The 27,281-nt window shown below is 40.3% G+C and overlaps 1 protein-coding gene across 19 annotated transcripts in view; it reads right to left on the bottom strand.

Annotated features, from left to right (window-relative positions):
• Window positions 1-1,299: 1,299 nt before the first annotated feature.
• The window catches only part of ptprdb (protein tyrosine phosphatase receptor type Db), a 143,127-nt gene continuing 117,145 nt past the window's right edge, over window positions 1,300-27,281 (bottom strand). For all 19 annotated transcript variants that reach the window (XM_025058776.1, XM_025058777.1, XM_025058779.1 and 16 more), the window contains 19 exons: window positions 27,102-27,196; window positions 26,390-26,646; window positions 25,712-25,802; window positions 24,899-25,123; window positions 24,639-24,799; window positions 23,572-23,583; window positions 22,650-22,762; window positions 21,738-21,835; window positions 17,970-18,093; window positions 15,480-15,655; window positions 11,068-11,187; window positions 10,196-10,350; window positions 8,546-8,831; window positions 5,711-5,889; window positions 5,479-5,605; window positions 5,134-5,259; window positions 4,888-5,042; window positions 4,372-4,507; window positions 1,300-4,250 (listed from right to left, as the gene is read on the bottom strand). In XM_025058776.1, coding sequence (XP_024914544.1) covers window positions 4,182-4,250; window positions 4,372-4,507; window positions 4,888-5,042; window positions 5,134-5,259; window positions 5,479-5,605; window positions 5,711-5,889; window positions 8,546-8,831; window positions 10,196-10,350; window positions 11,068-11,187; window positions 15,480-15,655; window positions 17,970-18,093; window positions 21,738-21,835; window positions 22,650-22,762; window positions 23,572-23,583; window positions 24,639-24,799; window positions 24,899-25,123; window positions 25,712-25,802; window positions 26,390-26,646; window positions 27,102-27,196 — 2,705 coding nt within the window. In that variant the 3' untranslated portion in view covers window positions 1,300-4,181. The remainder of the gene's footprint in view (window positions 4,251-4,371; window positions 4,508-4,887; window positions 5,043-5,133; window positions 5,260-5,478; window positions 5,606-5,710; window positions 5,890-8,545; window positions 8,832-10,195; window positions 10,351-11,067; window positions 11,188-15,479; window positions 15,656-17,969; window positions 18,094-21,737; window positions 21,836-22,649; window positions 22,763-23,571; window positions 23,584-24,638; window positions 24,800-24,898; window positions 25,124-25,711; window positions 25,803-26,389; window positions 26,647-27,101; window positions 27,197-27,281) is intronic.

The following is a 27,281-nucleotide window of genomic DNA, read 5'->3' as shown; positions in this document are numbered from 1 at the left end:
CACCCAAAACATGCCTTACTATAGCCGAACCCTAACCCTATAGCCTTAAGATTAGTTCCTAAAACATGCTGCCAAGTGAATATTTTGTGCTTAAAACTTCAAAAAACATTTTAAATTTTTTTTTCCAAAATGCTATAATTTGATGAGAAACACGCAGATAACATAACATTTTTAAATGTTTTTTCAAAAATATCAATAAACATTTTTCAAATTTGACCACATTACAAGTAAAATTTAGATTTTGCCAAAAAAATTCCAATTTTTTTTTTCCAGATGCTCTAATCTGACGAGAAACATGTAGAAAAAGTACAATTTTGAAATTCTTTTTTTCAAATATTTTCATGACATTTTTTCAATGTTTGACCAGGTTTTGACCAACATGATAGGTGAAATTTTAGCCAGCTTACATATACGGTCCGTCTTGGCCAGTATCCTCTCCTCTATTCACTTTCCTCTCTCCTTGGTCCCGGCTCCTAATAATATAAGAAGAGACTTGATTACTGGATTGCGCTCACATCTGTCCGGGGCTGCACCTGCATCACCACTCCCGTGCTCTCTCTCTTAGGCAGCTGAGCGCTAACGTCCGCCGCGCCACTACAATGTGTATTTAATTTACGTAATATATATGTCTTATATTTCCATTATACAACTCTAGTGTGCATATAATTGTGTGGGAAAGGGTAATACAGTCTGGGGAGGTTCTTGGAACGCAACTACCGCGATCAGAGAGGGATCACTGGGCATTAATTTCGGCCGACCAGGCTATCCAGCGCGGCAAAACCTCCATTGATTAGTTGATTGTTAGTCGAAATTTCACAACTTCAGTCGAAGTTGTGAAATTTTGATTACAACCCTTCTATATTTTTGGGTAATAGATTACATGTAATAAAAATAATAAAAAAGGTGAAATGAAAGTAAAAGCATTTCAAGTGTCCACACCGAAGTCAAAATCCACCCTACTCCCTTGAGCCAAATCAACCTGGTGAGAGTGTAAACACAGTGATTTATTGTGAAAACAAAAAGACAATCACGTGCAGTTAGACTCAGTCCTGGTTTTTATTCACTCAAACAGTAGCAGGGATTATTTCCTTGAGTTTATTTGTAACAAATGAAACTTGTGTCGACAAAGAACAGAAACCCATACAGACCTGTTATCTGGTTTTCACACACTCCCAGAACCGATGTATGAAAATAAAAAAAAAGCACTTGTTAACTCTGAGCAGGAAACGGAACAAAAGAAAGAGTTTACATTTACAGAACCCTTGGAGGTAACTGATCCGAGTAACACACTATGTTTTCTTTGTTTTTTATTTTTTTATTTTATACAATTTATAAACTCCAGTTTTATCCATCTACTAGATACATTTGGGGGGTAAAATAGAACACTTTGCTGTGAAACTTTTAACAAATCCACACTGTGATGTATTGCCCGCGGCACCACTGTGTCGTTAAAACTGTATATCAGGTGCATCCATTTATGATATCACTCTCTATAGCTGATCACGTTCAGTCACTTAATAAATTATTTATTATTTATCTATTCATGTAAATGCAAATGTGCATTTTATTACTTGTGTATTTTGGTGTTATTTACATATACACAACCGTGTGAGCGTTACAGGGTCCATTTTACATTTTACTGAGTTCAAGTAAAACTGCTTTTGGAGGTGGACGGGGGTCTAAAGGTGAGAACAGGGTACGAGTGTGTAGTGCATAGTAAAAAGAGAGAAAGTGCAAGTCTTCCCATTACAGGTGTGACCAAAGGGCCATCTCCAAAGTGGTACCATGCATACTTTAATGACAGCGAGGGTTACAGAGATCCGCTGGAGGTCCACCGAAACGTTGTATATAATAAAGTGTTAACTTAGATACGAAACACAGACGGGTTAGGATGAATGTGTTAGACGTAGAACTTCTCTCAGCGTCTGTTGGTAAAACAAAACAAAAAAAATATAACACAGCTTGTATGAAAGAAAACAAAATGATTAAATTAGACAGATTTTGTGTTCATGGTGTCAGGTCAGATTACTGATTACGGATTACACAAACAGCCTGTGCTGTTTGTCTTAAGATGGCTAGAACTTGTATACTGCTCCTCTTCATAAAGCTTAGTCCTGGAAAGAGAAAATACTGAGGTGATGACTTCTGAAATGTTTTTTTTATACCAGCATAATCACACATTCTGATATCAACCTATTTCTTTTAGGTATTATTACTGTTTCTCATCAGATCCCATCTCAAATAACATTTAAAATTCTATATACTGTAATTCCTGGATTATAGTTCCTGGATTAGAATTTATCAGTCCAAGTGTCAAGCCAACATATCGCCTTCCATACAAAGTTTCACAGCTGAAAAAAAAAAGTTATGTTTTATATATATATATATATAGTAACATAAACAAAAAAATTACACAGACATTCAGTACACACACTTCCAACCGTGCACACTTGAAATTACACATAAAACCCTTAAAAGTAATTATCAAAATAGGCGTGTAATATAAGGCACTAGAAATCTAAAATTAAAATACTTATTAGATGCTGTTCGAGAAGTGAGTCGGATCATTCATTGGTTGCCTTGACACACGGATGGGTGACATCATCGAGCAGGGTGGGTGACACGGACAAAAGACGAACGTTGTTATGAGGTCAGCAGTCATTCCGCGGGTGGACACATGGTGTGTTGATGGGAACATGATCAAGCGTAACATCCATGTTTGTGCCGTCATCGGAATCATCTCCATAGCATAAAACTGCTGTTAGTGATTCGACACAAACAAAAAATATAATATACATCTAATTATTGCACAGGAAAGTAGACGGAGAGAAGTCATAGGTGAGCATTCCAGTAAGAAAAAAAAAAACTGTTCCTCCCCCGTCCTCCTTCACACCCCTTTATTTTACATCCACTTCTCGCTCTCTGTTTGAAATAGCTTTGTTATTTGGACACATAAGTCGATTTTCTTTGTTAGCACTCTTTTGTGGTGGTGTGTTCTGTGGTGACAGGTGTTTTCTTCAGGGCTGTTAGCAGTGAGGTTAACACTGTAGCACTCAGGGATTCGAGGAGTTAGATTCGAGAACATAAAGGTCGCGCTCGGCTTGGAGGTTAAGTAGGGTTGAGGCTACGACTCATGCATGTGTTTATTCAAAAGGAGAGAGAGTGGTTAAACTATATAGGAGATTTACTCTTCATAACTTCCTGAACTTTTCCCACACTAGGTTTGATTGTACACTTCAAAACAGTGCTGTTTATCAAACCACTGAGGAAAAGCTACGGTTCGGAAAGTAACAACTTTGCCTCGGATGCTCAGTGGGGACAAAGTCATCAGTCTGTAACAGAACATGCTATATGGATAGAAGATAAAATCAGTATTTTTTTATAGAAAACTAAATGAATGTCTTACTTTATAGTATATATTTTAAACCTCTCTTTAAATCCTCACATCTTAAATCAAGAAGCAAAAGGTTAAACTGGTGGCTTTTGTCATTATAAGGAAGAAGAATTGTGTTTTTCAAACAGCAGAATGTGTCTGTTTATAAAACAAAACAGAACAAAACACAAACAAAGTGTCCTTTTTGGAGTGTGTTCTTGGTCTTCTTTAACACTGTGTGCTGTGTGTGTGTGTTTATTCAGTCTCCTGTTGGCAAATCTGTGGTGCTCAAAAGTCCCAGTTCTTTAAGTCCACAAGGATTTGTTGTCTTCTTCCAGACAATCCTTAAAATAATTTAAAAAAAAACTTCCCGTGACAGCTAAATACTGTAGCTGGTTTCTGTTTTTTTTTTCATTGGTGATGCTACACTGGTGGTGAACAAGGTGAGAGTTCCACACCCTAACGAAGTAAAGCAATCTGGGTGCTCACAAAAGCACTAACTGAATAAAAATCTGGATGGGGTCAAGTTCTCTGATTGGATCATCGGTTGAAGTTTTATCTTCAGACTGACCAATGGGTGCATTTGGAGTGAGGATGAAAGGAAACACCCTTGTCTTGCAGTTGGCTATGGCTCAGTTAGAGGTGCTGTTTGTGGGTACGTGATAAGCCGATGGTCCCTTTCACTCTGCAGGTGGTGGCCCAATCTTCCAAGAGACATCTCAGCCTAATGCAGTAATACTGGAGACCAGTAGGTGATCTAAGAACAGTGCACTAGGGTGGGATGTGGGATGAGAGACGGCCACTGGCTTTATGTTGCATAGTGATCGAAGCTTCCCAGGTATTCCAGACTGGCCCGGTAACAGAACTGGTACTGGTCCTGAGAACAGAGGGAAGAACTTTCATGAGAAATGAAAACCAAAGTGTAGACAGAATCAAATATTAACCAGAAGACATTTGATGATGAGTGAGACTGAAAGTGCGACGGTGTGAAAGATCACCTCAGTCTGAACGATGGCAGGTCTCTGGGTACGTAGCATTTTGACCGTCTGGAAGATGTCCACCACGCCCTCGTACCTCATTCTTTCCAACACAATGCTGAGGGTGATGAAGACACCGGTCCTTCCGACTCCAGCACTTCAGAGGACAGAGGGAAACAGGGAATTAAGATGGATGTATGTGAACATGGATAGAAATCCTCTCAGTTACAGTAATGGAAGATGATGTAATACTACTATAGATACAATTACATGTAGTACTAAAAATAATGGTTTAAAAAACAGCATAGTACACTGCGTTTAAGGCTGTGTTTAAATCATGTTTTCAATAGCACTGGTTGAAATGCAGCCCTAAACTATTACAGAGCCGCTGAAATACTTTACTAGTACTAGTACTAGTAAGTCCGTGGTGTAGCTGCAGCCCAGTATCTGTAGGTGAGGGGACTTCAGGTAAATATAATATCAGTATATCAGTGTGTCAGTTACCCAAAGAAAGTCAGTTGCTTGTGTGTATCTTACCTGCAGTGCACCGTGATTGGTCCATCCTGACCAAACTGTTCTTTTGTTTTATGGACCTGGCCAATAAAATCAATGAATCCCTCCCCTGACTTTGGCACGCCTTGCTCTGGCCAGTCAGTGAACTGAAACTGACGAACTGTCCGTGATTGTCCATCCTGAAGAGAAAATGGTCTCATTCTTAATAAATTAAAAAAATAAATCGTCATGCCTCAAAGACTTTGACAGAAACAACAACCCACTGCTCACCCTGGCATCAGTGACTTTGAACTCTCGAAGGATGTACTGAGGCATGTTGTACTCAGCCATGGGATCCACCACAAAGTACTGGTACCTGGCTGAGCGCTCCGCAGGCCAGTACTGATGACACTTCTCCTGCAGGCCGACAAAACAAACATGTACGACGATGAAGAAAACAAAATGAAATAAATTAACTTAAATGAGATTAGTAACAACTGGATATTAAAGGTTCTCAAGAAATTTCTTGAGAACATTTCATGTCCAGTTGCCTAATGTAACTCTATAATGGTAGGGGAAACCACATGATTTAGAGCTGCATGGTGAATACAGAGGTATGTGTCTCTGCACCCGTACCCGTCCCATCTCTCTCAGTTTGGTTAACATGACAACTATGGTGGAATTGTGTTCCCACAGCATCCTCCAGTAGTCCTCTGTGGTTTCAGCCAGTGGGCCTTGTGTGGCAATGTAGGCCTTCTGCTGCCTGAACACACACACAAAAAACAGAAAAACTATATATGAACATGACCGTCTCAGGACAAAGACAGAAAAGAGGAGATTGTAAAGTTAGCTTCTAGCTCTCTCTGACCTGTATCCATCTATAAAGCTGGCGTTGATGTAGTCAGACCCTTCCACTCCTCTGATTGGCTGCAGACACACACGTGTGGTCTCGTAGGGCATGATGTTCACCAGCCGGTTTTTAAACTTGTTACACGGCATGTTGGCACTCACAAACCTCGATGTGTGAGCCTTGGCACTGGCCAGACGCTGTAAAAAGACAGAGTACAAAATCATACAGACCCGCATATGAAAAGGATTTAAAAAGTGCCTTAGAAAGAACGTTTGCTAGGTTGGAAAAAGGAAGTAAAATCAAGAGAAAGTCCAGATGAATTTCAGGAGCTCACATAAACGCTTTCAGCACAAAGCTTAGTTTTCTGTCGGACAACCGGAATTAGAAAATCAGTTTGACTCTACAGCCCTCAGGATATTCTACCAGACGTCTTCTACAAAAAACAAAGGAGAGCTGATATAACAAGAGCGGTGGTGGGGAAGCAGATACCGAATCAAACATAATAAGAAGAAAGAAGAGAGGAAAAAGAAAATCGAGTTGGGGTACAGGAAACCACAAGGCCCCACACTGTCTCAATGCACATGTGAACCACAGTTGATCCTGCACCAATGAAAAATGAGAAAGAAGCCCCAGGAAAACACACATTCATACATATGAATATGTGCAGACAGGCAGATGGGAGGACATGATGTAAACTCTCTCTCACACTTGACCATTGGATGACATGGTATAAAATAAAACAGCAGAGAACAGACGGAGGGGAAACCACAGACACAGGGGAGAAACAATAGGGTCTCTTCAAATGAGCCTCAACCGTCGGTGGCTACTGGAGCACCGTGGGAGAAACAGCAGCGCCTTGTTTTCTGGACTGACCCGAGTTGGAAAGCCCCACATTAACCAGAGGTTCACCAGTTCATTTGGTTAACACCAGTGATAGTAAGTGGAACTGCCTTTGGCTGGAAGTCTCTCGTCTCTCCGTCTGTCTCCGTGATAGATAAACACAAAGCTTTCCTTTTGCTTTTTACACACGTGATTATGTCCAACCATCTGTTTGGCCTGCATGGAGTCATTTCCTGTTGGCAGTCTCTTCAGACTGAGCTGTGACTGTAACAGAATCTGTTTTAATGTGATGGATTACCACAAGCTATTAGTGCAGCTATCTCTTCTCTCACACATGCCTGAAATGACTCTTATTTCATTGGCGAAAGTTAAGTCACCTGTGGTGTTTAGATGATTAGCTCAGAGAGATGGCAACTCCTCAGTGGAGGAAGTGTGACAAAGAGAGACAAAACTCCAACAAACTGTAGTTTTTACTTTACTTTAGAATAAGAATACGTCATTAGCCGTGACAACACTTTTCTTTATTTTAACCTTGATTATTTGACAAAGAGTTTCTTTGTCAGGTATGAATGTCAGAATAACCTAATGTTCCTCAATATCCAATAAAATGGAGTCCCAATGTGCATTTTTATTATTTGGGTATGATAAGATAAGAATTTGAATTTTAGTTTTGTAAAGCAGGGAGCAAAAAAGCATGCCAAAGTGTGGTGCCACTAGGGGGTGGGTAAGATAAAAATGTAGCGGTTTTGGAGTGTTTTTTTTATTGGAATTTTAATCAGTCAAATTAGTGCATTTTCATGTCCTTTTTAAGATTTGTTTTATTTTTTAAAATTCTTTTTCAGAAATGTATTAGTATCCTATATAACTTTTGCTCAATGGTTGACTTTTTTTTAAATTACCTTAAATTAAATTAACCCATAAAACTGTGCCTAGCTACATATTTACATAAATTGATTTTTGGGATTTTTTTAAAGACTTTTTAAGAAATGTATTGTCACCAGGGGCTGTGCAAGCTAAAAAAGTGATGGTGGTTTTTACTGTGTTCTTTTAAATCCAAATGTGAGAGTGCATTGTTGTTAAAGTCGTTTCTGGTATTAATTCTTGCAGGTGTAGAGAATTAGGGGTGTGTTAACCAATAAATAGAAGGGAGTGTGCGGCCAACAAAGTTTGTACTAGCCTGTAATATTTAGTTTTGTTTCTTTTTTTAAGTTTTGTATTGCCTCTGTTTCCAAGGCACAAACTGTTAATTTTCTTCTAATTCCACCATCCATCATAATTATATAAAAATCCCACAGGAGTAGTTAAATCCCTTGGCTCAGCTCAAGTATAGGATTTTCAGTGACTGTTAAGGTCAGGCTTGTTCTGTTCTGTGACCTTGTTCTGTGGAGCCGTTGGTACAGTGTATAACGTACACAGTAAAGGGTTAAGGAGATCATACTGAGCTGTGTATTAAGTCACTTTTAATTGCATTTCTTTCAATAGACATTTTAAATCTCACGGTGAACCTTTAAATGAATCTAATGATAAGACCGTTTGCCCAGAATGCCATTTGAACCCTGGAGTTTTAATGTCAACTGTCTAGGTAATAAATTCTGAGTGTACGTTCTGCTTACTGATTCAACATCCAGTGCTCCTCTGTGCCTCCATGAGGATAATACATATAAAACAACCATTAGCAAATTAGCCTAGCAAAATGTCAGAAACACTTAGATCGCAGCTATTAAAACCTCAGCGGCCCAGAAATAAACAAGCTCAATTTCAAGCCTGTTGTGACCATATAAACCAAAGACTTCATTGGTCTATGATTGACCATTAGCTGCGCAGACATCCGAGAGGCACTAAATAATAACAGCTCTGACTTCAGTCGTTCCAGTCTTCAGCTGGATCTGATGACTGACCTCCATTGTGGACCAGCCAAGTGTCAGGTTATTGCCATTAATTGGTTTTATGAACAATCATAAAATTAGTTCCACTTGGATTTACAGCCTCGGGGACACTGTGAATGGTTCTCACCTTGAACTCCACCTCCATGCCGGTAACGTTCTCTCCCGGCTCAATTTGCGTTAGCCTCTGGATGTAGGAGAACAGGTTCCTCGCTGGGACCTCAGTATTTCCGCAGGTCACCGCCTCCAGCAGTGCATCGTGAATGAAAATGTACTGGTCCTCCGTCTGAACCATGTAGTTCCTCTGGGAACGCATCAGTGTGACGTGACCGTAGATGTCGATGGTTTTTTCATGCTTGATGCGCTCTGTCATAGCATCGATCACGATGAAGCAGCCGGTGCGACCAACTCCCGCACTGTGTTGTGCAAATTATGGAAAAAAAACCCAGATGGGAATTAGATTTTTTGATTGGATTCACAAGTAAGTACAGCAGACATGGATTTCCTGTGCCGTGTCTAAAACCTGACACAAATCTGGCCCTGGTGAAAAAGTTCGAAAGCTAACATATTGAGTCTAAATCAACTAAATATAACAAAAATGCCAGCCGGCAACATTTCCAACCGAAGACCTGAAACTGGCATCAGCAGTGAGTCAGCATCATGTCTGACTGCCAATGTAGCCAGACATTTCCTCCTATCAACATACCATCCAGAAATGTAATACATTTAACCTCCCTTCACATTTCTGCTGTGCTGCAGCCTAACTGTTAAAACAGCCTGACCAAGCATCTTTCTGAAAATCACAAAAGTCTCTTTATACAGTCACGATGATAACAGCGTGCACATGTGTGTGTGTTTGTGTGTGTGTGTAAGTGTGAGTGTGAGTGAACACTGCTTGGGGGGATAGAGATTAGGTTCACTGTTTGAAGCCGAGGCTGGTTGACATGTTAAGGAAAATGTCGATGGCGTTTTCCAGGGATAATTAAATTTTACTGCTAATCCTGTTAGAGACTCCATCTGACTGTTGGAGAAGATTCACAGGAGCTGCTCTCCTGCCAACCTGTCCTCATCTTCCTGCCTATTTATCATCCCTTCCTCTCTAAGTGCCTCCCGACACTCTTACACCAGCTCCACCACGTTATCCTCCACGTTTGTACATTTTAGTCTCCATTTTCTTTCCACCTTTTCCCTTCCCTTTAATTCATCATTTCCACTCCACGTGTTCTGAATATGACCTCACCTTCTCTCTCATTCTGCACATTCATTGACTTGCCGTCCCCTGCTAACTCTCTGCACTCAATCATTGTCCCATTCCCCCTTTCCTCCCCCCTTCCTGCTCCCCACCACATCTATCCTTCACTAATTCCTCCTCCCCAGAGGTTCTGTTCCAAATTCCCTCTTCTACCCTCTGTCTTCTTCTAGCCTTCACTTCCTGGTAAGAAAAATAACTACTTAATTTCAGCTCTGCTGCTCAACACTGAGCCAACACTTTAATGACATGTTTCCAGGATAATTTTCCGACCAAATGCACAAGCGTTCTGCCACTCAGGCGGCAATTCATTTGAATTTAAACATACTCAGATCTTCAAGCTCAAACGGTAAATAATCCACAGTAAAGAAATTATCAGTTCGATTGCTTAATATTTGCGTATGTATGTTGTGCTGCCACCAGTGTTTAAAACTGACACTGCATACTGATACATCCTCATAGGTTTTTTTTGTGTCCTGTTCTGTTTCCCAGATCTTCAAAAAATGATGCAGAGATAACACATGCACTCACCTGCAGTGGACAACCATAGGTCCTGCATCTGGGGGGTTACAGGCCTTGACCCTACGGAGGAAGGCCAGGAACGGTGTTGGGTGTTCAGGTACGCCGTGGTCCGGCCAGGCTGTAAACTGGAAGTGACGAACTTCTCGCTTCTCGTTTGAGCCACTCTGGAGAAAAGTTTTCATAAAGGCCATTAGTATGGAGTTGTTGGCTGTGAATAATTTTGGTCCTTTCTTCGGCACCACAACACATGAGAGTGAAGACGCTGATAGTCATTGGTAAATAAATGAATCGTCAGCAGATCTTTTTTAATCTACGACTAAAGTAATTTGATTAAAAAAAATAAAATAAAAATATTCACACCTTATTCTAGGTTTTTGGAGTTTGGGGGTTCAGTGGATTACTGATGAATAGGAGGCGTTCGCTAACAGCAGGGAAAACCTTTGCCAATAGGACACTGATGTCTCATGTTGTATTTAAACTGAAAATACATTTACCACGAAAAAAAATTTCCTTTTTATGTGTCGTATTTCAGAAAACCTCAATGCATTTCTGTCACCATGTCATATGTTTTTATAGTTACTTCAGTGTTTGATGGACTTTGACATTAACAAGTGCAACAAACTCTGGTTCTTGGCCTGACTACAAGTCAGTGTTCAGGAGCCACTTAAAAAAAAAAAACTGAACCACCAACCATTAAAGTCTAATTTCAATGATCAACTTGACCTGAAAAGGAAAAAACATTCTGCTCTAATGACTTTTTGTTATGCTGAACCACAAGACAAGTGACTTCAAATCCAAGGAATGAAGTATAAACACAGTAAGTATTTTAACAGATCAGTAGAGTCTTGACCTCATTCCGCTCCACTGAAGACAACATGTACCTTGTACAGAGCAAATGTTCTGACAGAGTAGGTGGCCAGCTCCACTGTGTCCAGCAGAGTGACCTGAATGAGGCCGTACGTCTCCGTGCCCCGTGTTGGCCAGTACTGGTCACACTTCACCTGGAAGGGAAGAAAGGAAGGAACCTGTCTGAGACGTGCAGGGAAGTTTAAACATGATTGTACTTTTTATGTACATGCATTTGTGCAGAGACAAGAAAGGAAGAAGTGTTGAAGAAAATCAGTGAGGTTTAGAGAATAAACCAGACAGTAATGTTCATTGGGAGGTTTGTTTGGCGTGAGTGTCATAAATTCCAAGATGTGTGATGTGTTTAAAATATAGAATGGCTGTCTTGCTTGAGCCAGCCCCATGTTGGTGGGCTTTCACATGGGACCACCACAGAGCTGCAAAAAAAAAGAGAGATGGGAAATCCATCTCTCACACACATGACACAGGGACATCACAGCACACTCCCCCTGTTCAGTTAACTATACTGTACAATGCAAACTGAGTCCCTGCAACTCTAATCACCGAAACGCATCAGTTCCCCCCTTTCCTGAGAAGAAAACATCCCAGAGGAGGGAAGGAGAGCGTTGGCAGAATCAGGCCAAACCAAACGCTATGTGCTGATCCCTCCAGTCCTCACATCAAAGACAGCAGGGAGCTCAACTCTGTTCATTCTGCATTCCACTGCTCCAGACTGGGGATTATGCGTTTTGGCCCGGGACATTCAGGCAGTAATTACAGCTTTTCAACTGTTGTTTTCCCACAAGACCTTGAGACACAGAAGGGAAAAGAATGGTCGCCCATGTTGCGGGGGGTTATATATCCACTGCGAAAGATTAATGTGGATGGCAGCGAGTGCCTGGTGTGAAGAATTTACTATCCATTAATATATGAGCCAGCAGCATAACTGCCGCTCGTATGTAGTTTGATCGGTGCTAAATGGAAGGAAGCCGACATGATTCCCGCAGTGGGACCGTCTGTGATCATCTGTGTTGTTATAGCCTAAACATAATGATCAAACGCTAAGAGGGTTTTAATGATATTTAATTATTTTCTTCTGGATGATCGTGCCATAAGCCGAAGACAAATAGGCGGTATACAGAAGGTAACCTGTGTGGGTGCAGAGTGAGCTATTTCCCAGTTTCCATATGGGCCCCAGGCCCAAGAAATCATGAAAATGGTAACGACTGACTGGGGACGCTTCAACAGTGATGGTATCGGGCTCCGTAGTTCACTCATACACTCATAATTGTGCTCTGAAACGTGTGTCGATCCAATGCCTTGTTAGTATTTTGTCCTACTGCAGTTCAGTGTCTCACTACCTTCATGCTAACAAAACACCTGAACAGCTGACAAACCTTAGCGCTGAATACGCTAATGTCATAGTGCTACTGCAGTTAAAGTAACACTGGGAAGTAGGAGAAAGTTGTCTCACTGTGTTTTTTGTAAATTCTCATTTTCTGTAAATGTTTTAATGTTATTTATTTATTTTTCAATCCTTACTTTTACTAGTACATTGTCCATGTCCATGACAGTGTCAGTTTGAAGATGTTATATAAATTCAGACATATTTATTTCCTCTTGGATTACCGTAATTTTCTGATATTGAGAAGAAAATAAAACTGTCTGTAAGTTCTGTATATTTCTACTTGTCCTCACCGTGGTCTGTGTTGAGCTCACACACACTGCACGTCTCCCTGTCTCTCACAGAGAAGTGCCACTTATATAACACTGCCTCCAGTTGATAACATATTTATTGAATCCCAAATATATACTGTTCCTATATATATATATAAGTATGTGACAGTACTGAGGATCAGTGAGTACGTGCTCGTACAAGTTTGCAAGACATGGTATCAGGAAAGAAGTAGTATTTCTAGAAAAATTGGGATTGTTTTTTACTAAAAAGTGGCAATATAAAACCTGTAATTGTGATTGGCTAACGCAAACCTTTAGGCAGAGGCAGTAGACATAAATGGTAAGATGTTCTGGGATGTCAGCTTTTCATTCCTAGAATAAATTTGAATGCCTTTTAGCCTGTCAAAATAAATGTACATTAGCAAATTACTGGTTTTTAGTTTTATACCATTTTTGAAATAAGGTTTGGAATAAGCTGTGGCCCGTCGCTGAACTCCCCGACTCTGTGTACATGTTGCCCATGTATAGACCCACTGGGGCCCGTGTGGCTCTGCTGGCTGGGTAGATAATTGTTGCTCAGTGTAGTAACTGTTTAATTTAATTTAGGAAATTTAATTCAAGCTCTTAAAAACCAAACGTTAATTATGTTCAGGAAATGTCAGCCTTCTGTTCACATTTGGTCGGTCAAGAGAAGAGATATACGGCTCATTTATGAGATTATGACCGGGGTATCAAAAAACTGACAGGGATTCTTATTATATTGCATAACCACAAGACAGGAAAAGAGAAAACCAGCTGAGGGTGTGACCATGCAAACTGTAGACAATAATGTGCACTCCTTTTGAACCGCTGTGGTTTCAATAAACCTCCTTCTAGTTAACTACAAATGCCCTGTGAATGTGGTGAGATGAAGACAATCCAGCGTTCTCACTGGCTGTGTGCGCACCGGCTATCGCAGAGAGTGGGGAGTGGGTGAGGGTGAGAGGGGGAGGAAGGGGAGGGGAGGAACAGCGGGGGGAGGGAAAAAACGCACTGAATAAATAAGGTAAAGAGAAAACCATGTGAGGTGAGGCTGTGCTTTGAAGAGTGGTTAGAAAAGCAGAGAAAGAGAGGTCTTGCCTTAGAGTAGAAATAAGAGGGCATCTGAGGGTCAGAGAGACACAACAGAGACAGTTGGACAAAGATGAAAAGGAAACAGTTTTAACACAAGGCAGGCACAGGTCAATAGGAGCAAAAGCACAAATGAAAGGACGTGATCATTTCCTTTGGCCATAAAAAAAAAAAATCATGATTCTAATCCTACACTTCTTCAGATTATGTCCATATCCTCACATGACAAGAAGGTTTAAACTCCAGTACCTCGTGTGCTAACAGCAGCCAGGTTCCCACAACCAGAGTCGACCCTGTTACAGCCTTTTCAGCTGATTGCTGATTTCAACCCCGTGACACTTCAAGCCCGGTCATTATAAAGGCCTGTTCTGTATATTGGTTGGTTTCAGGAACTATTTCTGTACAAAATGTCATTTTCCGTCTCCCTCCTTCTCTCGTCCTGTTCTCTTACATCCACACATTCTGTACTGTGCCTTCACCATATAAATAATGAACGTTCTGTCTGTCCCTGCTCTGTCCACTACATCTCCACAGCTGTCAAACTCAGAACTCAACTAGAAACAGAACGGAGGTACTTTTCCTCTCAAAGAAAAATCTACCACGCTTCTCGACTCCTTCCTGTTCTCTTATCCCGACGGTTAGGGAGAGTTGAAGTGACTGACTGATTAACAAGCCTAATCCACGGTCCAGCTCCTGAGATTAGTTCTTAAACAAAGACCCCGACCAAATCATGTGACCTTTGATCACTTTGATCAAATCAACTTTCAAACAAGGAATTGTCTGAAACATAAATATGCTGTTAAACACTACATGTCATATACTAAAGCAGTTAATTGTGGGTAATGAAATCACTTATGTCTTGATAAAGAAAAATAATGTATTCCAGGCAGAGCCGCTGGAAGTTTGCCGGAGATCTGTTTGAGGCCGCTGGTGGACTGGATGAATTATGGGTTCAAACAATCCGCAGCTTTTTCCAGGAACGTGTCTAAAAACTCTATGAATCTGCCAGTTCAGCAGAATCCAGACGTTTGGGCTCCGCTTTAGAACCGAGTTCATGACAAGGTCACAACGTCAGATGGCCGGCCAAGTTGGCCAGTGCACTTAGCTTAAATTGAACTGACACAAAATAGGTTTTTCTATCATTATAAGGGATGTGTTCGTAGTTGGTGTTACCAACTTGGTGTGAGATTTTCTAACGTTCAAAACTTCAAGGCAACTTCGCATGTGAGAGTCACACCTTGTTCTCCTTTATTCAGTGAACGGCAGAGACGCCAGGCAGCAGAGAGGAAAGTACTTCTACCTGTCAGCTCAGAGTCTCAGAGTGATGTCAGCTCTGAGATGATAACAGACAAATGACTTCAGACTTGTAGACTGTGGGCAAAATGGATAACCAAAAACGGGGGTTTAATCTATGACGTTCGTTACTTTAAAACTATACTTTCCCCTAATCCTTGCATTTCCTTTGTGAAACTTTATCATTAATTTTAAATCCACAATCATGTTGAAGCCTCCACCTTCTCCTTATCTCGACTAACTCACCCTGTCCTACACCTGCACTGTTTCATACTTCTCTACTGCTGCATCCACAGAACTTTTTTTTGCCCATATCCTCTCTCATCCATCCTCTGCCGTAGATTGTGTCCTCTCCGCTTGGTCTTACCCGTGACTTTTCCTCCAGCTTGGTCATCATAATAATGTTGGCCGTGTGCTGCTCCCAGACCATTCTCCAGAAATCTCCAAAGGTCTCAGGAAGGGAACCCTGAGTTGCGATATATGCGTTTTGACGGCGGTAGCCATCGACATAGTTGGCATTGATGTAGTCACTACCTGGGACGCCTGCAAAACACACACACACACACACACACACACACAGAGAAAAAGTATGAGATTAAGGAAAATGGGGAAAAGATTGCCACAAGAAATGAGAAGAATGAATTCCAATGTCCTGAAATGAGATATAACAGAGTCATTACTCTGACGCCCTGCAGTATTTGTTCATGCCCAGCATCTGCATGATGAATGACATCAGGCTGTCGCACGTCTCAGCACATCAGAGGGAGACACTCATTGTCCACTCAATTTTCTTTGCAGATGAGTATGAACTCTATTCTGATTTGCGGTGGAGTAATCTGCATGGATTATTCAAATGGAGGTCCATAAAAGCAGGTTTATGTCCCAGTAATAAAGAGTGTGGATCATCCGGGGTCATGGCAGGGGGATTAATGTTTCTGCAGGACTATGCATCCTTTAGTGTTGGATTGTTCAGCTGTTGCATTTTATAATAAATGCTAAGACGATCATGGGCCTAATCTCAGTATACTTTGGAAATGTTGCTCTGAAAGGCAATATGACTGTAAGACCATCCCTATGCAAGACTCGGCTGACACCGCTTGTCCTGGAAGGGATTGTGTGTGTGTGTGTGTGTGTGTGAGAGAGAGGGATATATGAGAGACTGTCAGTGTGTGTCTGATTTAGGATCAGCCCTGTTCATCTGGGGCCTAATACCATAATCCCAAAAATTACTGAGTCACAACTCTGCCATGCACGTATACACCAGAACACCAGAGTGCACAAATCAACACACACACAGATGTGTGTGTGTGTCTGTGTGTCTGTGTGTACATCTAGCTGTGACCCAATTCTGCCTGAGGGGGACACAAAATTTCCATTGAGACGTCTGAAAGTACCTCACATTAGAAAAGATGGGAAGTCAATGAACCGCATAAAAACCCCGACAGCGGAAACTTCCACAGCAAAGTCTCCTTTAGCCTCCTCTTCTACGAGAACAAATCATCGCCGTGTCATCGTAAAATCCAGAGCCATCGTCAGACAGCAATAAAAACAACAACAACCAAAAAAAAAAAAAAAAAAGACAGAATAATGTGAGGTGTTCAAGCACCTTTGTAAAAATTGGATGTTTACGAAGAAGAGTTTTAAACACATGTTTGTCAACCTCGGTTTTTTGAGGGCATTTGGGATTAATGCTGGGGCTCACTGTGATTTTATTGCAGGCAACTACAATGAAACACACACGCACATACATTCAGTCCCTTAATGGCTGCACTGGTTTTGGCACAGAATGTGTATTCATAAATGCACGCCGCATATCTTTGCCTGTGCACATCCTGGGCATGTGTTTTGAATCTACAGCAGTATTTGTGTGTGGTCCTGTTTTACTACAGTATATTCACAGTGTTGGAAGACTGTGAGCCAACCAAAACCCTAGATTCCATGAGTTTAAATGGCTGCTGGAAGGTAAAGACGGGGTTTTGAGGTTGGAGTTCAGTTTAGATGAAGGTATCGGAGTGAGTTAGCCATTCAGTACTGAGTCCAGGTTTCTGTTGAGGGGCTAGGTGGTACAACCGTTAACTACACTTCCAATGAATTCACCAGCAGGACGTGGATACATGAACAAGTATATCTTTGTATATATGTGTGTTTGTGTGCTGTGTAACTGTGTTATAAGCTCAACACAGACAGACTGCCAGGGCTCCAGAACAGACGGGGGTGGAAGGAGCTGCTCTGCCCAGATAAGGCTCATCTGTTTAGACCTGGCCTCCCACTACATGGCTCCCTCTCCCCTCATTGGATCTGCCACTTTCTCTGCCTTGGGTCTTTCCCAGCGGAGTGGGTGAGATTTAAAATGAGAACAATGAGAGAGGGATCCTGGTACATTCTTTTCCTGATTCTAGACCATTAACAAACACTTTAATCCAGGTTAATGACTGAATCATTGTTGGGTTTGGATGTAAATAAATAAATAAATAATTTGACACGGTCATTACAGAAGTCAAGCGAGATCAAACCAATTTATTTTCAATGTACCATTTGGGACCAGCTGTTTAATTTTGTAATGAGCAATTAAAGGGTTATTTAATTATTAATATAATGTAATAATAAAATTATATTGTGATAATAATAATAATAATAAAACATCCCAAAATATGTGAATAATTTCATAACAACTTTTTAGCCTTAACTCTACTACGTACTATACTTATTCTAAAACCTACATGCATCAACTTGAAGAAATGTGAGTGACCACAATTTGTTTTCTATCAAAAATTTTGTGATTTCAACCGTGTAGAAAAAAAGTAAACACACGTGAACACAAACGACACACACACATGCACACAGCAGCGTGTCTTACCGTCTATGCTGGAGAGTATAACCCTGGAGTGATCATAGGCGATGACGTTAGCGTAGCGGTTCTTTGGTTTGTTGACCTCCAAGTTGGAGTTCTCCCATGTGAACTGCTGACCAGGGTCAATGGACTGGAAGACACACAAATCCAGATCAGAGCAGGGCACAGAGATCAAAAGACCTGGAAATGTTTTTCTGTAACATACTGTTAGTGTTTCTCATGTTCTCGTCAGCTCCAGTTTGTGTTGTCAGTAATGAGGCCGTGATAAAAAAGCCACTACACACATGAGACTGAGATATTTGTTTTGATAAGGATTTTTGGTTTTCCTTTGCAAATGCTTTGTTCAGTTGTAAAAAGGACACAGTGTGCTGCCGCTGCATGGACTTCGTTTATTATTATCAGACAAGACCACAGTGTGCTGCCGCTGCATGGACTTCATTTATTATTATCAGACAAGACAAATGAATGTGCGACGATAGATACAGTCTGTTTAGAGATGATGTTTTCATCTTAAAATCTGTCTGAAAAAGTGTACATAAGGTTTCATCCAGAGTCTAAAGTGAGGAAACTTCAAAATGTCATTCGGACCAAGCGTTTTTATTGAAAAATGTTTTTCAACAATATTTTAACTTTCGGCAAACACATTGTCTATCATAATTATTTCTGCTTAACTTTTTTTATATCATTAGTTTAGGACTGATTGCCTTTCCCCTTGGTTTAGCTACTTTAGCCTTAGCAAATCATTAGTTTAGGACTGATTGCCTTTCCCTTTGGTTTAGCTACTTTAGCTACTTAGCTAAGCTTAACAAGATGCACTCTCTGGCTTATTTCTTTTCTTTTTTTTTTGGCAAAACTTTGAACAATTCTTTTAAAATACCCATTGAATTCAGTAATATATATATTAAACAACATTTGTTCATTTGACGAGAAAAAAATTATTTATTTTCAGGTAGCATTTCCAGATTCCGGATTTTTATTTTTACATTTCTAGATTTTGTTATTTTCTTTTTTACTTTAGTAATTTATTTATTGGCTTTGCTGCAGTTCCCTGTAAAATGTTTTCTTTTGCTTTAACTCAGAGATGCATGGGTTGTGATGGTTTGGCGGATTCTGATTTCCAATGTTTTGCCGTGACTTGTCATGCCAAATTTTGCAGATTCCTATTTTCCTTCAAATGACGGCACATATAAACAGTAAGGTGTTTTTTAGTGCAAAATGTTTTGCCTCGTTACGGGATGGACTCATTCCTAAATGAAAAATGGAAATGGGTTCCTGTGCACACAACTTTCTGACAAATTGAATTAAGGTCACAACAGTGAACTTCATTAACTTTTTTTGCTGACTAAAAGCTGCTGCTTCTCTCCTTCTGTTATCTCCTCCTGCTGCTCATCTCATATTTCTGCTGTTTTTACTCACACTGACTTTAATAAACAGGGCTAAAATGCACATGCACGAATCATTCACGTTCGACTGGATGTTGGCGTTTTAAGCGTTTTAAGGACGACTTCACCAGGGCTCTCCCATGGTCAGTCCTACTGTTACATATATTACAAAGAGAAAATGTTTGGAATCAATTCTTTCTATAGTAGGAAATAATAGGAAAATAAAAGATGTTTTGTTCAAAATGAATTAGCCAGAATTCACTGAATTTGTGTAGCCTTCAATTAAAGTATCAAGTATCACAAGCTGTGCAGTAACTGCTCCAGTGGTTAACATTATTGAACAAGGACCGCACTGAAAACAGTCTGGACAGTCTGGTGTACAGACTTTGACCGGTGTTGGTAAACGCTAACCCTGCCGAGATGGAAACCAAGTAAAATCTGAGAACTGAAGAGGCTTTACTGACACTGGAAAGACAAGCAGCACAGCGAAATATTCCACTTTTTAGAAACAACAGTGAGGTGGGGACTTTCCATTTTGTCAGGGAAAAAAAACAGAGTTACCAGAGAAAGATGATAAAAGCACAATAAATGCCGCTGGGAGTGAAAGGATGGTTGTGTTAGACCAACACATTAAGATCCATGAGGGTTATTACAGTGTAACCATTACTGTTAGGTGGGAGAGGCAGACATGAGGTCATTACGAGGCTGTCAGCGGAGAGGGACGGAGGGGCCAGAGCCAGAGCAGTTTAGCAATTTTGAATATTTTATGACACATAATTATGGTTTGGTTAGGGAAAATGAACAGGGGTGGTACTGGATGAGTGCATCTATATGTATGTGTGCAGATGTGTGTTTGAGTGCGTTTTCCATTCGCTGCCCAACATCATGTGTGTCTGATTATTACACCGCAATCATTTCTGGCCCCTCTCTCCTCCTCTGTTCCTCGGTCCTGCTCCTTCCATCCTTCTTTTTCCTCGTTAAGGGTTCAGCTCCGAACAAAGCACATACTCACGCGGGGAGAATGTGGGGCTCAGCGGACTGGTTCCAACTCACACCACAATTACACACAGCTTCTCCCTCACTGTCTCTTCTATCCTCGTTCACCCTCTTTCCCAACACGTTTTCCCCGAAACATCTTCGCTCTGTTTTTCTCCTCAGTAAATAATTTGACAGTTTCCCCATCACTGTCGACACTACACGTCTTCCTTTCTCTTCTGGCAGCCAATTAAAGCTGTGTGCCACTCAGGCTTTTATCCATTAAATGAGTCCCCAGAGTAATTTTTGTCATTTCTGAGCAATTTGCTATAAAGCCATCAAAATTATAATGACGTTTTTGATTTTTTTTAATGAGTATATTTGAATGCACCATAAAAAGTTCTGTAGTTGTAGTTGTTGTAGTCTCTAGACGAGGCTAAATGTTGTCAACACCTCATTTACACAATTAACAAAAGTACATGCAATTGTAACAGACAGTTGGGGTAGAAAATTAAACCATAGTGTTTTCTGTTTTTGAAACGTTATGGTCAAAATTTTTAATTTTTTCTATTTCTAAAAAGCACATTACAGTGAGCAAAAAGTTGACAAAATCATCTAGTGTATTATTTTTTTCAATTATTTTGTTATAATGTTTTACCTGTTAACTACTTATTTTAGAGTTTTTTACGTGTCAGGTTTAACAGGGTTAAAATGTTTTTATTTTATTTTACGTTTTCAAACATTCACCTTTAGCCAAGCTTTTTTCCTTTATCATTTTTGGTTAGTTCTTGTAGCCTACTGTACAAATGTCACAGTAAACCATTAATACTGTTTGTACATTAATTCCTTTTAGAAAAAGAATATTTTCCATTTACAGGCAGTGGCAACAAAGTTTTCATCTGCCTTCAGACCATGAGCCTTGGCAGCATCTGCATCTGACTGAGGAGACGAAAATTGAAACATGCTTTTACTCTAATTCTCCGAAAGTCTCTACTAACATCTGAAGGAGTGGCTAGATTTGTAACTTGTCGCTTTATAGATAAAAAGTCGCAAGAAGGTTCTGAAAACAAAATAAAAAGGTTGTCACGTGGCTCAGTCCCTGAGACAGCAGGGGCTCGATAGTCATCTCGCTATTGGCAAAGTTTCTGAGTTTCAATTTCAAGTTGGCTCCAACATTTGTGTAGATAACAAGACGCCAGGGAGAGCAAATGTATGCTTATCTCCTATATATATTTCTATGAAGATAAATCAAACAACTCCAGCGTAGAGACAGTGCGACAAAGAAACTGTCACTGCGTCCACGAAAGAAATAGAACAGGGATAGATGAGTCAGAGATAAATATGATCCTGGCTGCATCAAAACCATATGAACTCCCCAAGTTAGAGACTTCCAGGGACCTGTAATCAGCATTCCTACCTCGTACTCCTGGGAGAACTTGAGATTGTCATTTGCCTTGAGGCGCTCAATGTGATCTGCCATTTCAGAGATGGAGACGGGAGGGTGACTGGCCATGCCTGTTAAACACAGATAGCAAAAAAAAAATTGATTTATGTACATATAAACCTTTTGGTGGAAAATGTTAGGAGTTAGGAATCTCAGAGGAGGTTCTTGTTTAGTGTTTGGTCCAAGGTCAGTACAATGAGCAGATGAAAATGTATTTTTTTTGTTGTTAAGTGATCGGTTTCTCTGTGGACAGACAGAAGCAGAACAATGTGCATGTCCTAGAGGTTACTGAAGCAAAATAACATGTCCTCTGATTACTGACACACTGGTGAAGACGCAGCCAGATAAAAATAACATGAAAACAAAAGGAGATTTTCCATCGGCATTTTTAATAAATGTCAGTTCGAGCAGCTTCATCCTTTTGGGGATGGACAGTTAGCTGGTATGAAAAGAGAAAAGGGACGGAAAAAAAGAAGGGGAAAGAGAGAGAGAGGTTAGAGGAGATAAAGAGCGAGAGAAAAAGGAAAGAAAAACGTAAAAAAGAAGAAAAAGAAAATAATGTTTAAATGATAGAGAAATAGAGAGAGAGAGAAAAGACAAAATGTGAGAAAGGTAATAAGGAAAGGAAGAACAAGAGTAATGGATAAAGAAAGAGAGAGAAAGAAAAGAAGAAATACTTGGAATGGGTTTGAAACTTAAACATTTTTTTGGACTGAGACCAACTAACTTGACAAACGGCGATAACCACGGTACACTGATACACGGTAGACTGGAAGGAAAACACAAAGTCAACTCTGTTAAGCACTAACCCTCTAACAGGAGTTTATCTGTACACACTGTGAACAGCAGAAACTGATGCACAGTTTTGTAAGAGTCACAGTCTACCTGGAGTCTGGAAGTTAATCCGACGCAGCTCCACGGGATCAGTGGGATGGTGGGATGACATGGCTTTGCTGCAGGGAAAGCTGCCCTTCCTGCCCTCAGCCTCAGCTCTTTTCCTGGAAAGCAGACAGAGATGGAATGGGATTCCACATAATGAGAATGAATCCATCAATGGATTCAAAATATTTATTGAAACTATGATTGAAACAAAGCTGTCTATAATCTGCACCCCATCATTAAGTTAATCATCATCCATTAAATGGATATTTATTCATATAAGGTGCACCCAACATAAGGCGCACCTCGAGCAGCACTGTTATTTTATGTAATATATATTTACAGGTATGTCCAATGTTAATGTAATATCAATCGATAGCCGATATGCCGGTAACAATTCGTTTCAGATTACAATATCAACTAATAGGATATATGCAGCCGTTTGGGTTAAAGGCTGAAGACACATTACATTGCGTACAGTGGCGTTCTGCGTCATAACGAAAATAATTCACTTTCACCTCAAAACTATTTTTAGGTCATTTATCTGGGCTTTGCATTATCAGAGGAGAAACCGACAACAATTCTTATCTCCAAGTGTTGAGAAGTGTAATTCTAGTCCATTTACTGCCCCATTGTTTGTCGGGAGCACGTGTTGAAGGACATCTGCTGTAGTTTGGTTCAATCCCGAATGACGAAAAAACTACAGCGGTGAGTTCGTATAAGCAGGCAACTACTTTATCTTATGCCCTGTGTGCACATTTCCAAGTTCAAATTTACCCAATACACGGTGGTTTACTGTGCAGTCATTAAAGAAACATCAGGATAATCCTAACTCTACTGGGAACCATTATCTAAAGTACTATTTGCAAAGGCTTTTCAAGGAAAATACCCCCAGGCCTGAGGAAAGGATAATAAGTAGTTTGTTTACCTGTCAGGTTTGCTAGATCCACACGGGGACAGAGCCAGACAAACAGAAGAGCAGGAAAAAAGAAATAACATTAGTATCCAATTAAAAAGACATCAGGAGCCACGGCAACACTGAACTCATCCGTCTGACTGGCTCATTCACAGACCAACACAACATAATGAGGATCATTTTCTAATTAATTAATTATGGTTACATGTAAATTAACATCTACTGCTCACATTGTGCATAATTAACATATGAATAATTTTAGAAGAGATTAAAAGCCCCAGTCTTTTTGTTTTATCAACTTTTTTCATCTGCGAACATCACTCAAAATTCTACCAGGCTTCTGAAAGCACTTTTTCATACAGGTTGTAACTTTGTTACTTTCCGTAGCAAAGAAAAATGTTGACCCATTGACAACATAGTCCAGAAACACAAGGTAACACCAAAGAATCTAAAACCGAAGGAAACAGAAACACATATTTCAGAAGAAGCTACTAGAACCCATGAAGAGTTTTACAGTTATAGTTCTTAACCCAGCTTTAACAGCCTCTCTCACTGGGTCCATGTTAGTCATCCATGGATTGTTCTTTTATGAGTTATATCCAGTGAAGTGATCATTCACTGTGGGTGGAGAAAGAGACTACAGAGATGTGTACATGTATCTCAGAGCTACCACTTCTAAACCTCGGGGAGATTACCCTCAGGTGCACCTTAGCTGCTGGTGAGACATAAATAGCTGCAGAATGCCATAGGTTTTCGCTCTTTTTTTAGGCTAATGTATGTGCACAGTAAATGGATGTTCAGTGCTGCCTTCAAATACTCACTGTTGCAGTTGCTCAACATTACAATGAGCTGAAGTGAAAATAAATAACACTGATGAGTAATTAAGGTTGTCTTCCTTTATGTGTTCTACTAGCTTCTATTAGCTTCTATTAGCTTAAACAAGAAACACAGAGAGCATAAAATGGAAACACCATAAACCTGCATGACTTTGTTTTCTGCTGCAAATCCAACTGTAAATTCTACTGTGAGAACGTATTTATTCTAAAGCAGTGTCAGTGTCAGTTTGTCTCGGTCCTGACCTCTTGAAGAGCAGAATGGCGATGACAATGCAGACGATGAAGATGACAGCCAACACAGGCCCCACCACCCACAGCAGCCCTTCCTCTTCATCTACTATCGGTTTGGGATCCACATCCAATGAGGTCACGGGGTCAGAGTAAGGGCTTGTTGAAAACATGGTCTGCAGGAAGGTTTGAAAAAAAAAAAAATTCACAAATGTTTTTTTTTTCATATTTCATGATGTTTTTAGTAGGTATGACGACCAGTCTCTACTACTCACATTTTCAGAGAGATCAAGCAGCGCAAGGACAAAGAAGACATACTCCTGTCCATTCTGCAGTGCGCGGTTACGGAAGCCGCCATGGGTTTGCCCGTCACCGAGAGTAAACTCCAGTGGCAGGGTCTTGAAGTGAGCGCTGACGTAAGCCCTAGAATCTGACTGGGCTGCCTGCCTGCGGATGCGAAGGGACCGACTGACGCTTGTCCTGTTGATGTCTTTCAGGAGCTAAAATGGAAAAACAAAATCAATCGAGTTAAGACTGATTTACAGATATGGAGCTTCTGCCCGTGAGTCATCAGACTCTCTAACACAACCACTGCATTAAAACTGTTTTTAAAAAAGGAGTGTTATTTTAAAAAGTAATCTAACTATTTTGAACATTTTAAATACAAGGGAAAAATAATCAGGTTTAAGGACTTTCAAATGTTCCTGTAGTTTTGGTCAAATAAAAAGAAATCAGACAGAGCTTGATCGGAATGCTTTGATTATGTGGCAAAGCTGGAATAATTGTAAGAGGATTCCATTCAAGTTTCGTTAAAAATCTGATATTTGCTTTTGAAGGTTGAAAAACTTTAAGTAGATAAAATGAAACACAGCTGTAGAATTAACAGAGATAAATGAACAGAAACGTGTCAAAGCTGTTGGAGACACCTTAGAGAAACCAATGGAAATGATAACATCTGTCTTGGAACATCATGTTGTTTTTGTATTAGTGTTAAACACTTTGGTATTACTGCTGTATTGTTATTAATATTGTTGAACTTTCGATAAAAGTTCTGAATCGGTGACTATAAAAAAGAAACAGCGTTTCACCTCATCCAGGTTCATCTGGTCAGGATCCTCCCACTGATTGAGGAATTTCCCTCTCTGCTTCTTCAGCGGCACCACCACCACGTAGAAACCCCTGAAACACAGCAAGCAAACACTGAGGCAAGAGGAAAGCGCTTGATCCCGAAGCTCATCAACTTTGGAAGCAACAGCGTGTGAGGGCAGCGGTTGACCATCTCACTGAGGTCCAACGAAGACAGAATGTACAAGAAGTTAATGTGGTTTGGGACTCAAAGGAAACATTTCTGAGGTGACGGAGACAAAACAACATAGATATCAGTTTGTGATGTGAATGCTAAGTGATTTGGCTGTGATTTAAGGATGAATTACAAGTTCTGCTCCCTCTGAGGGTATTTGGGTGGTGGTTATAAAAATCAGAAAACATTATCGTCTCTGTGTTTTTATTTGGCTCGTTGTAAGAATTCTCAGAGTTGCTGTTGCCAAATCAGTGAAATTACTCCTGATAGACCAATTAGGGGAAAACACCATTGAGAGGAAATGATTAAATTAAAGTGTCTACAGTGCAATTTATTTGATGACAAACAAACTCTCGCCAGTCTCAGTTATTACAGCCGACACAGACTCGTGCGCATGTACACGAACACGGCTATCCATCAAATGAAACCAGCTGTTCAGAGGTGTCATCCATCCATCACGTTCTACCTGACTTTGGAGGTGGTCTGCACGGTTGGTAGCTGAACAGTCACCATGCCATCTGCGTTGGTTTTTCCCACCACAGTGGGTTTGGTCTTCAGGATGTCTGGAGCAGTGGTGGCTGTGACGCGGTGCTGCAGGCCTCCAGCGCTGTTGGCCCGATTAGTGAGCAGAAATGAATACAGAGTGTCTGGCTCCAGGCCAGTGATGAGCTTCTGAGTCTGCTTCCCATCCACCTCCACAGACTGGCCTCTTCCATACAAGATCTGGAAACAGGTTAGGGATTCATTACTATGACGGTCGAAGACAAAATACAGCCGTACAGAGATCTTAGGTTTCTAAACAATAACACAGACAAGGGAGTAATATTTAAGAAAAAATTCTAAACAATAACACAGACAAGGGACTAATATTTAAGAAAAAAAAGAAAAAGAAAAAAATATATATACAGTCTACAGTAAATATCTACAGTAGAAATCCTCCCATTTGTGTGAATCCTATACAATTTAAAGAGAATTTTATGTCAATGTTAATTGGCAAAATAATTTCCAGAAAACTCCAAAATTTATACTACAGTATGTTTGACCCCACGCAGCCAATTGAAAATTTTATATATATATATATTTAATGCTGCATTTATCTAACAACTGCTTCACCTATTTTTAAAATAACAAATTCATTTATTTTAGTGAAACATGCACACATGCCAATCTTTACTCACAGTGAAGGGCTGAGCTGGGTTTTTGTCTCTGATCTCCCACGACAGCAGCACAGAGTTCTTCATCGCCGCTTTCACTCTGAAGTTGGTTGCAAAAACTAAGAAGAAAAAACAAAAACCAAACGTATTAAACAGTTTACTTGAGTATCTATTATTCTGTTGCACCAGTTTCCGTCCTGGACG

The sequence above is a fragment of the Cynoglossus semilaevis genome, chromosome 9 (genome assembly GCF_000523025.1).
Source record: "Cynoglossus semilaevis isolate Cse_v1.0 chromosome 9, Cse_v1.0, whole genome shotgun sequence".
Taxonomy (NCBI): Eukaryota; Metazoa; Chordata; class Actinopteri; order Pleuronectiformes; family Cynoglossidae; genus Cynoglossus; species Cynoglossus semilaevis.
This window is presented reverse-complemented; position numbering and strand designations above follow the sequence as displayed.